Consider the following 11,861-nt stretch of genomic DNA (forward strand, 5'->3'; position numbering starts at 1 on the left):
CGCTGCTGTTTTTTCAAGATGGCTGCTTAAAAGCAGGAAGCACCAGTGTGCCCACACAATGCAGACAAGGTAGATACACTAGACAAAAGTATTGAGACACTTCAGACTAAAAGTAGACAAAAGTATTGGGACACTTATGACTACCACTGGACAAAAGTATTGGGACACTTACGACGAAAACTGGACAAAAGTATTGGGACTACAACTTGACAAAAGTATTGGGACACTTATGACTACCACTGGACAAAAGTATTGGGACACTTATGACGAACACTGGACAAAAGTATTGGGACACTTACACTGGACAAAAGTATTGGGACACTTACACTGGACAAAAGTATTGGGACACTTAGGACTACAACTTGACAAAAGTATTGGGACACTTAGGACGAAAACTGGACAAACGTTTTGGGACACTTACACTGGACAAAAGTACTGGGACACTTAGGACTACAACTTGACAAAAGTATTGGGACACTTCGGACTAAAAGTAGACAAACGTATTGGGACACTTAGGACTACCACTGGACAAAAGTATTGGGACACTTACACTGGACAAAAGTATTGGGACACTTTGGACTACAACTTGACAAAAGTATTGGGACACTTATGACTACATCTGTACAAAAGTTTTGGGACACTTAGGACTAAAACTGGGCAAAAGTATTGGGACACTTAGGATTAACACTTGACAAAAGTATTGGGACACTTAGGACTAAAACTTGACATAAGTATTGGGAAACTTCGGACTACAACTGGACAAAAGTATTGGGACACTTTGGACTAACACTTGACTAAAGTATTGGGACACTTAGGACGAAAACTGGACAAAAGTATTGTGACACTTCGGACTACCACTTGACAAAAGTATTGGGACACTTAGGACTAAAACTGGACAAAAGTATTGGGACACTTAGGACTAAAACTGGACAAAAGTATTGGGACACTTAGGACTACCACTGGACAAAAGTATTGGGACACCTACACTGGACAAAAGTATTGGGACACTTAGGACTACAACTTGACAAAAGTATTGGGACACTTAGGACTACAGCTGGACAAAAGCATTGGGACACTTTGGACTAACACTTGACTAAAGTATTGGGACACTTAGGACGAAAACTGGACAAAAGTATTGGGACACTTAGGACTACCACTGGACAAACGTATTGGGACACTTGGGACTAAAACTTGACAAAAGTATTGGGACACTTAGGACTAGCACCTGCCAAATACGCGGGCCCGACCAACGCTGCTTGCAGCTTTAATTATTATTATTATTTGAAACTCGATTTTGCATGTCACTATAAAGTTATACAAGCCTTGCTTGTTCAATGTTCAATGCAAAACTTGTTTGGGTGCCTATTAAAAGGTTCACTTGTTCAACCTTGGCCCGCGGCTTTGTTCAGTTTTAAATTTTGGCCCGCTCTGTATTTAAGTTTGACACCCCTGCTTTAGAGGTTTTAATGTAAAGTACTTTTTTTCTTACTGAAGAATATCCATCCATCCATTTTCTACTGCTTGTCCCTAATGGGGTCGCGGGGGGTGCTGGAGCTGTACTGAAGAATATGACAATATTTCAATGTTGAGTTGTTTATCTCCATGCAGGGACATCCACAGTGTTAGACTTTGAAAACCTCTGGATTAGACCATTCCTTTCTACCTTAGTCTGCGGCCACTCAGTCAATAAGTACATGTTTATGACGCTTAAAGCAATAATTGGTCATATTTAAGAAATGTGAATATTTACAGGCTTTGCATAAAAGGTGTAACCAAAGAACGCACTTCTCATACGTGTCTTGTGTGTGTGCACAGGAAGAAGGCAGTGGAGATGGAGCTGGCCAAGTGTAAAATAGACATCATGTCTTTAAATAGTCAGCTTCTGGACGCCATCCAACAGAAGCTCAACCTATCACAGCAGCTGGAAGCCTGGCAGGTGGGTCAAAGGTGGCATCATAGCGGTGCTTAGATAAACGCCCGTCCAGTCCTCCACACTCAGTTAACTTGTTAGCATGCATGTCAGAAACATAGTACTAAGACTCACTTCCTGTGTGGGTGTGGTCACACTCGGCTCATCCCCAGAGAGGATGGCCAAAAGGGTACTACAGGGCGCCATGACTGCTACTGACTTTGAGCTGGTGCTACAGTATGTGTTTGTGGCGCTTCCTCGTTAGTTTTGTGCAGTCAACCGTATAAATGCTCTGTTGTGCAGCACGGGGCCGCAACACCCGGGAGAATTGTGGAAAGTTTTTACATCGCTTTCAAGTATTATAATAATTATAATAATAATAATGAATTAGATTTACATAGCACTTTTTTGGACACTCAAAGCGCTATACAGACAGACCTGAGAACCATACTTGCCAACCCTCCCGATTTTTCCGGGAGACTCCCGAATTTCTCCCAAAAATCTCCCGGGGCAACCATTCTACCGAATTTCTCCCGATTTTCACCCGGACAACAATACTGAGGGCGTGCTTTAAAGGCACTGCCTTTAGTGTCCTCCACAACCTGTCGTCACATCCGCTTTTTCTCCATACAAACAGCGTGCCGGCCCAGTCACATGTTGTATGCGGCTTCTACAGACACACGTACGTGACTGCAAGACATACTTGATCAACAGCCATACAGGTCACACTGAGGGTGGCCGTATAAACAACTTTAAAGGGGAACATTATCACAATTTCAGAATGGTTAAAACCATTAAAAATCAGTTCCCGGTGGCTTATTTTATTTTTCGAAGTTTTTTTTCAAAATTTTACCCATCACGCAATATCCCTAAAAAAAGCTTCAAAGTGCCTGATTTTAACCATCGTTATATACACCCGTCCATTTTTCTGTGACGTCACATAGTGATGCCGATACAAACAAACATGGCGGATAGAACAGCAAGGAATAGCGACATTAGCTCGGATTCAGACTCGGATTTCAGCGGCTTAAGCGATTCAACAGATTACGCATGTATTGAAACGGATGGTTGTAGTGTGGAGGCAGGTAGCGAAAACGAAATTGAAGAAGAAACTGAAGCTATTGAGCCATATCGGTTTGAACCGTATGCAAGCGAAACCGACGAAAACGACACGACAGCCAGCGACACGGGAGAAAGCGAGGACGAATTCGGCGATCGCCTTCTAACCAACGATTGGTATGTGTTTGTTTGGCATTAAAGGAAACTAACAACTATGAACTAGGTTTACAGCATATGAAATACATTTGGCAACAACATGCACTTTGAGAGTGCAGACAGTCCAGTTTTCATCAATTAATATATTCTGTAGACATACCCTCATCCGCTCGCAAATTTCTTTGACTTTATCGTTGGAAATGCATCTGCTTTGAGTGTCGCAGGATATCCACACATTCTTGCCATCTCTGTCATAGCATAGCTTTCGTCGGTAAAGTGTGCGGAACAAACGTCCAATTTCTTGACACTTTCGCATCTTTGGGCCACTGGTGCAACTTGAATCCGTCCCTGTTCGTGTTGTTACACCCTCCGACAACACACCGACGAGGCATGATGTCTCCAAGGTACGGAAAACAGTCGAAAAAACGGAAAATAACAGAGCTGATTTGACTTGGTGTTTGTAATGTGTTTGAGAAAATGGCGGATTGCTTCCCGATGTGACGTCACGTTGTGACGTCATCGCTCCGAGAGCGAATAATAGAAAGGCGTTTAATTCGCCAAAATTCACCCATTTAGAGTTCGGAAATCCAAAAATCCAAAAATATCAAATAATATTATTTAGCTCATTCACGTAAGAGACTAGATGTATAAGATTTCATGGGATTTAGCGATTAGGAGTGACAGATTGTTTGGTAAACGTATAGCATGTTCTATATGTTATAGTTATTTGAATGACTCTTACCATAATATGTTACGTTAACATACCAGGCACGTTCTCAGTTGGTTATGTATGCGTCATATAACGTACACTTATTCAGCCTGTTGTTCACTATTCTTTATTTATTTTAAATTGCCTTTCAAATGTCTATTCTTGGTGTTGGCTTTTATCAAATACATTTCCCCAAAAAATGCGACTTATACTCCAGTGCGACTTATATATGTTTTTTTCCTTCTTTATTATGCATTTTCGGCCGGTGCGATTTATACTCCGAAAAATACGGTATATATTTGAACAGTGTTTATGTTGTGTAAAGAACATGTTATATTTCTAGGAAGCTCATTTTGTATTTGAGATTGTTTATAGGGTTAGGCGAAATAAGTGCTCAACTTCAGCCTAAACCCTTTCGGTCTGTAACATTGTCAATGTATGAATGTACAACTGTTTGTTTATGTAAAACTGTTTATTTAAAACTAAACTAAACAAACTAAACATTCTTAACAAAAGTCACAATTTCTCTGTGATTGTTGATCCAAAACTAATGAAGATTTTGGCAAGATGAGGGTGATACGTTTTTTTGGGGGTCGTTCTATGTATTTTTTTAAGTTTATTGCGCAGTTGTGTGTTTGAGTTCCTGCTGGTCAATAAACACTGCATGAATGTTGCAGCAGAGTGCTCCCAGTCTGTGGAACGCTCTCCCTGACCACCTGAGGGCACCACAGACTGTGGATGCTTTTTAAAAAGGCTTAAAAACCCTTATTTTTTTCAAAACCCTTATTTTTTTCAAAAAACAACTTTTTTTAGATACATGCATACTAGTTTTAGCTATTTGGCTGTTCTAGTTTTTATTTATTTATTTATTTTTATTATCTTTTTATTTTTATTTTTTTTAATACACTGTAGCACTTTGAGGGTTTTTTTTTTCAATATAAAGTGTTTTTTTTACAAATAAAATCTATTATTATTATTACTTTCAAGAAATAAAAGCATGTTTTATTGTAAGTTTATGAACTGGAGTATGTTCAGAATGCTATATAGACTTATTATTTTGTCATAAAAACGACAGCAATTACATGCACAGCTGCACACGTCCTTGGTAGCAGTTCTGGCGTCTTGTTGCTTAGTTGGCCATGCTCTCTTTACACACCTCCCCTACCCTCCCTCCCTCTGTAACCAGCTGCTTTTTCATCTCTTTCTCCCTGCCCACAGTTTGCATCCTCAGGGCTCTTTACAGTATGGCTCTTGTGGTTTCTGATCTAGTGGCCTTTCTCAGCTTCTGTACCACCCTCTCTACCCCGTGGTGCCCTCCCCCTTCCTGCCTTAGAGGTGAGCCCAGCTGCACCGTCCTGTTTTGTGGCAAATCAAATCTCGCCCAGGGAACCAAGTCTGCCAACGTGTGCATGCCTACTTTGGGCGCCATCTTGTACAGTACAGGACATACATGCAGTACAAATAACGTCCACGGGGGTCACGAGTGCACAAATCAGCCTTTTTATTGCTGCCAATCAAAACCGAGCAGTATTACAGAAAGACAATACCGCAAAAACTGCACTTTACCCAGCAGGTAGACATTATTACAGCCCTGCTGCTGAATCACATCTCACATGTACACAATGCTCCCAGCAACACGTTACAACTTTGCGTAAGTGCTGAATTGATGTACAATATTCCGAAAAATACAATTGTAAATAAATTCCCAACCATTGTTGTCCGGTTCAAACACTGATGACATCTATTAAACAAGACAAGAAGCAAAGAATTAAACAGAAACAGAATTAAATTTGGCTCAATTTGAGGAGAGACGCTTGGACATCTGTACCCTTGTACAGTGTCATTAGGTCGTAAACAGTTCACAGAAAAGGTCGTAAAAGAGTTCAAAAAGAGGTTCGTAAAACAGTGGAAAAAGGAGGTTCAAAAAGAGGTCGTCTGGAACTTGGGCAGATCCTGACTTCTCTGCGCTTTGTAGTCCTTGGGTCAAGACAATATCTTTCTGTTGATTACAATACATGAAAGAAAACAAACACCTTCATGTTGCTTCCCCCCCCTTACACAGTGGAGTTTTACAAGCCTTCTTGGTAGGTTTCAAAGACAGCTTTTGGTCTTTTCGCTGGGAACTAATTTCAACACAAAGTTTTTGTGATAACTTAGATACAATTATTCTAACATTTGTGGTCTGGAAATGATCATTTTACTACAAATAATGTATCTGTGTACGCAGGTACATCATTTACCTGCGGTAATAACCTGTGACGTCACTTCTGTCGTGCAGCGAGTGTCCCGGTGATGTTGCCGTAGCAACGTTTCCGCTACAGATTTATTTCCACTGGCATATTTGGTTGCGACTCCATCCCGCCGTTCCAATCTGCGCCAACCTTTTTATGCCATGCTGAGCCATTTTCTCTCTGAAAATATTGGGCCCCATTCAGCAATAAGTTCCTAACTTTTCCTCTTATCTTTTTTCCTAAGTGACTTCCTAAGAGGAGTGCATTCAAATTCATGACGTGTTCTTAAACGCCCAAATTTTTCCCACCTGCTGTTCTTGAGTTGCTGAATGCCAAATGGTAAGCGCCTGCGTGTCTATCATAATTTGCATAAAAACACACCCTTATTTCCCCAATATGCATATGTAAACGCCCTTAATTCCGTAATTTTCATAGGTAAACACCCTTAATTCCCCATATAAGGGCACAATTCCGGCGGGAAAGCCGAACATCAAACACACGGAGAAAACACAAACAGATTACAGAAGAGAAATTCGTATTATCCCGCGAAGGGGATATACATAATGTCAAAACGTAAGTTTAAGAAAGGGGGGACAGCTCTCGGTAGCCTAAAGCGTTCAAATAAATATTCGCCACTTCGGGCAAATAGGTCGAGCATTGCCATTGTGGTATTTTCAAATGTCTATATATTGCTCATTTTGCTATGTTTCTGTCTGTCTGTCTTATCTCTATCCATCTATCTATCTATCTATCTATCTATCTATCTATAATATTCATTTAACATTAGACAATAGAAGTAAGGGAATTTGTCACACTTAAGAACAATTAGGCCACCCTAAGATTGCTCTGGAGCACTCGTAAATTTTGTTCTTACCTGCGAACAAATCCCAGCTAAGAAAACATTGGTGAATACAAAAATCTCCTTAAAGCTGAGCCATTTTCTCTCTGAAAATATTGGGCCCCATTCAGCAATAAGCTCCTAACTTTTCCTCTTATCTTTCTTCCTAAGTGATTTCCTAAGAGGAGTCCATTCAAATTCATGACGTGTTCTTAAACGCCCAAAATGTTCCCACCTGCTGTTCTTGAGATGCTGAATGCCAAATGGTTAGCACGTGCATGTCTATCATTATTTGCATATAAACACGCCTTTATTTCCCCAATATGCATATGTAAACGCCCTTAATTCCGTAATTTTCATAGGTAAACACCCTTAATTCCCCATATAAGGGCACAATTCCGGCGGGAAAGCCAAACATCAAACACACGGGGAAAACACAAACAGATTACAGAAGAGAAATTCGTATTATCCCGCGAAGGGGAAATACATAATGTCAAAACGTATGTTTAAGAAAGGGGGGACAGCTCTCGGTAGCCTAAAGCGTTCAAATAAATATTCGCCACTTCGGGCAAATAGGTCGAGCATTGCCATTGTGGTATTTCCAAATGTCTATATATTGCTCATTTTGCTATGTGTCTGTCTGTCTGTCTTATCTCTATCTATCTATCTATCTATCTATGATATTAATATAACATTAGACAATAGATGTAAGAGAACTTGTCACACTTAAGAACAAATAGGCCACCCTAAGAGTGCTCTGGAGCACTCGTAAATTTTGTTCTTACCTGCGAACAAATCCCAGCTAAGAAAACATTGGTGAATACAAAAATCTCCTTAAAACGGAGCCATTTTCTCTCTGAAAATATTGGGCCCCATTCAGCAATAAGTTCCTAACTTTTCCTCTTATCTTTTTTCCTAAGTAATTTCCTAAAAGGAGTGCATTCAAATTCATGACGTGTTCTTAAACGCCCAAATTGTTCCCACCTGCTGTTCTTGAGTTGCTGAATGCCAAATGGTTAGCGCGTGCGTGTCTATCATAATTTGCATATAAACACACCCTTATTTCCCCAATATGCATATGTAAACACCCTTAATTCCGTAATTTTCATAGGTAAACGCCCTTAATTCCCCATATAAGGGCACAATTCCGGCGGGAAAGTCGAACATCAAACACACGGAGAAAACACAAACAGATTACAGAAGAGAAATTCGTATTATCCCGCGAAGGGGAAATACATAATGTCAAAACGTATGTTTAAGAAAGGGGGGACAGCTCTCGGTAGCCTAAAGCGTTCAAATAAATATTCGCCACTTCGGGCAAATAGGTCGAGCATTGCCATTGTGGTATTTTCAAATGTCTATATATTGCTCATTTTGCTATGTGTCTGTCTGTCTGTCTTATCTCTATCCATCTATGATATTAATTTAACATTAGACAATAGAAGTAAGGGAACTTGTCACACTTGAGAACAAATAGGCCACCCTAAGAGTGCTCTGGAGCACTCGTAAATGTTGTTCTTACCTGCGAACAAATCCCAGCTAAGAAAACATTGGTGAATACAAAAATCTCCTTAAAGCTGAGCCATTTTCTCTCTGAAAATATTGGGCCCCATTCAGCAATAAGTTCCTACCTTTTCCTCTTATCTTTCTTCCCAAGTGATTTCCTAAGAGGAGTCCATTCAAATTCATGACGTGTTCTTAAACGCCCAAATTTTTCCCACCTGCTGTTCTTGAGTTGCTGAATGCCAAATGGTTAGCGCGTGTGTGTCTATCATAATATGCATATAAACACACCCTTATTTCCCCAATATGCATATATAAACGCCCTTAATTCCGTAATTTTCATAGGTAAACACCCTTAATTCCCCATATAAGGGCACAATTCCGGCGGGAAAGCCGAACATCAAACACACGGAAAAAACACAAACAGATTACAGAAGAGAAATTCGTATTATCCCGCGAAGGGGAAATACATAATGTCAAAACGTATGTTTAAGAAAGGGGGGACAGCTCTCGGTAGCCTAAAGCGTTCAAATAAATATTCGCCACTTCGGGCAAATAGGTCGAGCATTGCCATTGTGGTATTTTCAAATGTCTATATATTGCTCATTTTGCTATGTTTCTGTCTGTCTGTCTTATCTCTATCCATCTATCTATCTATCTATCTATCTATCTATCTATCTATCTATCTATCCATCTATGATATTAATTTAACATTAGACAATAGAAGTAAGGGAATTTGTCACACTTAAGAACAAATAGGCCACCCTAAGATTGCTCTGGAGCACTCGTAAATTTTGTTCTTACCTGCGAACAAATCCCAGCTAAGAAAACATTGGTGAATACAAAAATCTCCTTAAAGCTGAGCCCTTTTCTCTCTGAAAATATTGGGCCCCATTCAGCAATAAGTTCCTAACTTTTCCTCTTATCTTTCTTCCTAAGTGATTTCCTAAGAGGAGTGCATTCAAATTCATGACGTGTTCTTAAACGCCCAAATTGTTCCCACCTGCTGTTCTTGAGTTGCTGAATGCCAAATTGTTAGCGCGTGCGTGTCTATCATAATTTGCATATAAACACACCCTTATTTCCCCAATATGCATATGTAAACGCCCTTAATTCCGTAATTTTCAAAAGAAAACAATAAAATGATTTAATGACGAAAAAGTCAACATTTCACAATAAATGCATTATCCCGATACCTCGTGTTGTTTATGGAAGCAGTAATAGACAAACTGTCGTGAAAATAACAAAGGAATGTTTAAGTTTGTTGGGTAAAAAGTTGAGTTATTACGGATACATGACAGTCTAAACTGGGAGCATTATGGGATAAAGAAGCTTCTTATTGAATTCAAGAGTCTGTTTCGTTGGCAGACTGTCAGGTTTGTCCACCTGCCCATGCACCAGGTGTGCCCCACACTCATTATTTCGACTGTGGGGATATACCACGGACAAAGTGGAAGACAAAAAGCCGAGAGACAGCACACATCTTAAAATACTTGAAGTTGAGTACTGTATTTTTCGGAGTATAAGTCGCACCTGCCGAAAATGCATAATAAAGAAGGAAAAAAACATACATAAATCGCACTGGAGCCCGGCCAAACTAGGAAAAAAACTGCGACTTATAGTCCGAAAAATACGGTACTTGAAAAATATTGAGTGGCTTATTCGCATTGTTGCTATTGTGACAAATATGTCACAATATAAGGCACCATTAATGCGGAAAGGTACATACAGGTTTTGGAGCAACATATGCTGCCATCCAAGCAACGTTATCATGGACGCCCCTGCTTATTTCAGCCAGACAATGCCAAGCCACGTGTTACAACAGCGTTGCGGGTACTAGACTGGCCTGCCTGTAGTCCAGACCTTAACCAAAAAAGCTGCATAGGACACATTTTAGGATGTTTAAAATTGCTAATTTGTGTACAACTACACACACTTGGACATCAGACAGTATCAATATATGATGTATTGATAATGTACAAAAAAAGGACGTAAACTCAAATTGACTTAAATTGTTGTCCTCCTGCAGGATGACATGCACAGAGTGATTGACCAGCAGTTGATGGACAAGCACCAGGACGAGTGGCGGTCTCCTCACCCCTCGGGGTCGTCGAGGGCTCACAGCGCTCAGTCCTCCAGACGAGCTCTCCGCATCTCCGACAGGGACAGAAGACTCTTTTCTTTTTTCAAAAAGAATTAAGGAGACAAAAGAAAAGCCAGGCCAGGTCCCGCCGAAGAAGGGAGCGGCGTGACAGCACAGGTGTAAAGACCACCCAAACACACACACACACACCCTGTCTGATTGGGGTTATTCCTTCACAGTGAAATGGTAACAACTTGATTTCGAAGTAAGGACTTGATGTGGTTTCCACTGAGGAAAGTTTCCTTGTAGTGCCTAAATGATCCATTGCTTCTTCCTGCCAGCTCTGTAGGACAGGGGCCCCCAACCGCCGGCCCAGGGACCGCTACTGTTCTGCCACGCATTTGCTACCGAGAAACATTTCAATATTTGTTAATGAGCTCGTTTTCTCCAATTTAACTTTTGCCAGTCCCACGACACACCAATCAGTTTGATGAATACATGAAAATACACCATTTGTTAGATCTTTGTTACATGGAACAATGCACATTCATGAACATAATATGTTAATGGCTAAACACCATCTGCAGTCCCCAGCAGGTTGATGGTATATAATATATACATGCAGGTTGATGGTGTATAATACAAACCCCGTTTCCATATGAGTTGGGAAATTGTGTTAGATGTAAATATAAACGGAATACAATGATTTGCAAATCATTTTCAACCCATATTCAGTTGAATATGCTACAAAGACAACATATTTGATGTTCAAACTGATTAACATTTTTTTTTGTTGCAAATAATCATTAACTTTAGAATTTGATGCCAGCAACACGTGACAAAGAAGTTGGGAAAGGTGGCAATAAATACTGATAAAGTTGAGGAATGCTCATCAAACACTTATTTGGAACATCCCACAGGTGAACAGGCAAATTGGGAACAGGTGGGTGCCATGATTGGGTATAAAAGTAGATTCCATGAAATGCTCAGTCATTCACAAACAAGGATGGGGCGAGGGTCACCACTTTGTCAACAAATGCGTGAGCAAATTGTTGAACAGTTTAAGAAAAACCTTTCTCAACCAGCTATTGCAAGGAATTTAGGGATTTCACCATCTACGGTCCGTAATATCATCAAAGGGTTCAGAGAATCTGGAGAAATCACTGCACGTAAGCAGCTAAGCCCGTGACCTTCGAACCCTCAGGCTGTACTGCATCAACAAGCGACATCAGTGTGTAAAGGATATCACCACATGGGCTCAGGAAGACTTCAGAAACCCACTGTCAGTAACTACAGTTGGTCGCTACATCTGTAAGTGCAAGTTAAAACTCTCCTTTGCAAGGCGAAAACCGTTTATCAACAACACCCAGAAA

The 11,861-nt window shown here is 40.4% G+C and overlaps 1 protein-coding gene across 2 annotated transcripts in view; it reads left to right on the plus strand.

Annotated features, from left to right (window-relative positions):
* The window catches only part of LOC133623076 (BICD family-like cargo adapter 1), a 47,826-nt gene extending 36,367 nt beyond the window's left edge, over positions 1–11,459 (plus strand). Inside the window, exons 9-10 of one of the 2 annotated variants that reach the window (XM_061986027.2) lie at positions 1,816–1,936; positions 10,435–11,459. In XM_061986027.2, the coding sequence (XP_061842011.1) occupies positions 1,816–1,936; positions 10,435–10,605 (292 nt within the window). In that variant the 3' untranslated portion in view covers positions 10,606–11,459. Of the gene's footprint in view, positions 1–1,815; positions 1,937–5,051; positions 5,170–10,434 lie in introns of those variants that run through there. The other variant, XM_061986028.2, reaches the window with a different exon arrangement.
* Positions 11,460–11,861: the final 402 nt, after the last annotated feature.

The sequence above is a fragment of the Nerophis lumbriciformis genome, linkage group LG12 (assembly GCF_033978685.3).
Source record: "Nerophis lumbriciformis linkage group LG12, RoL_Nlum_v2.1, whole genome shotgun sequence".
NCBI lineage: Eukaryota > Metazoa > Chordata > Actinopteri > Syngnathiformes > Syngnathidae > Nerophis > Nerophis lumbriciformis.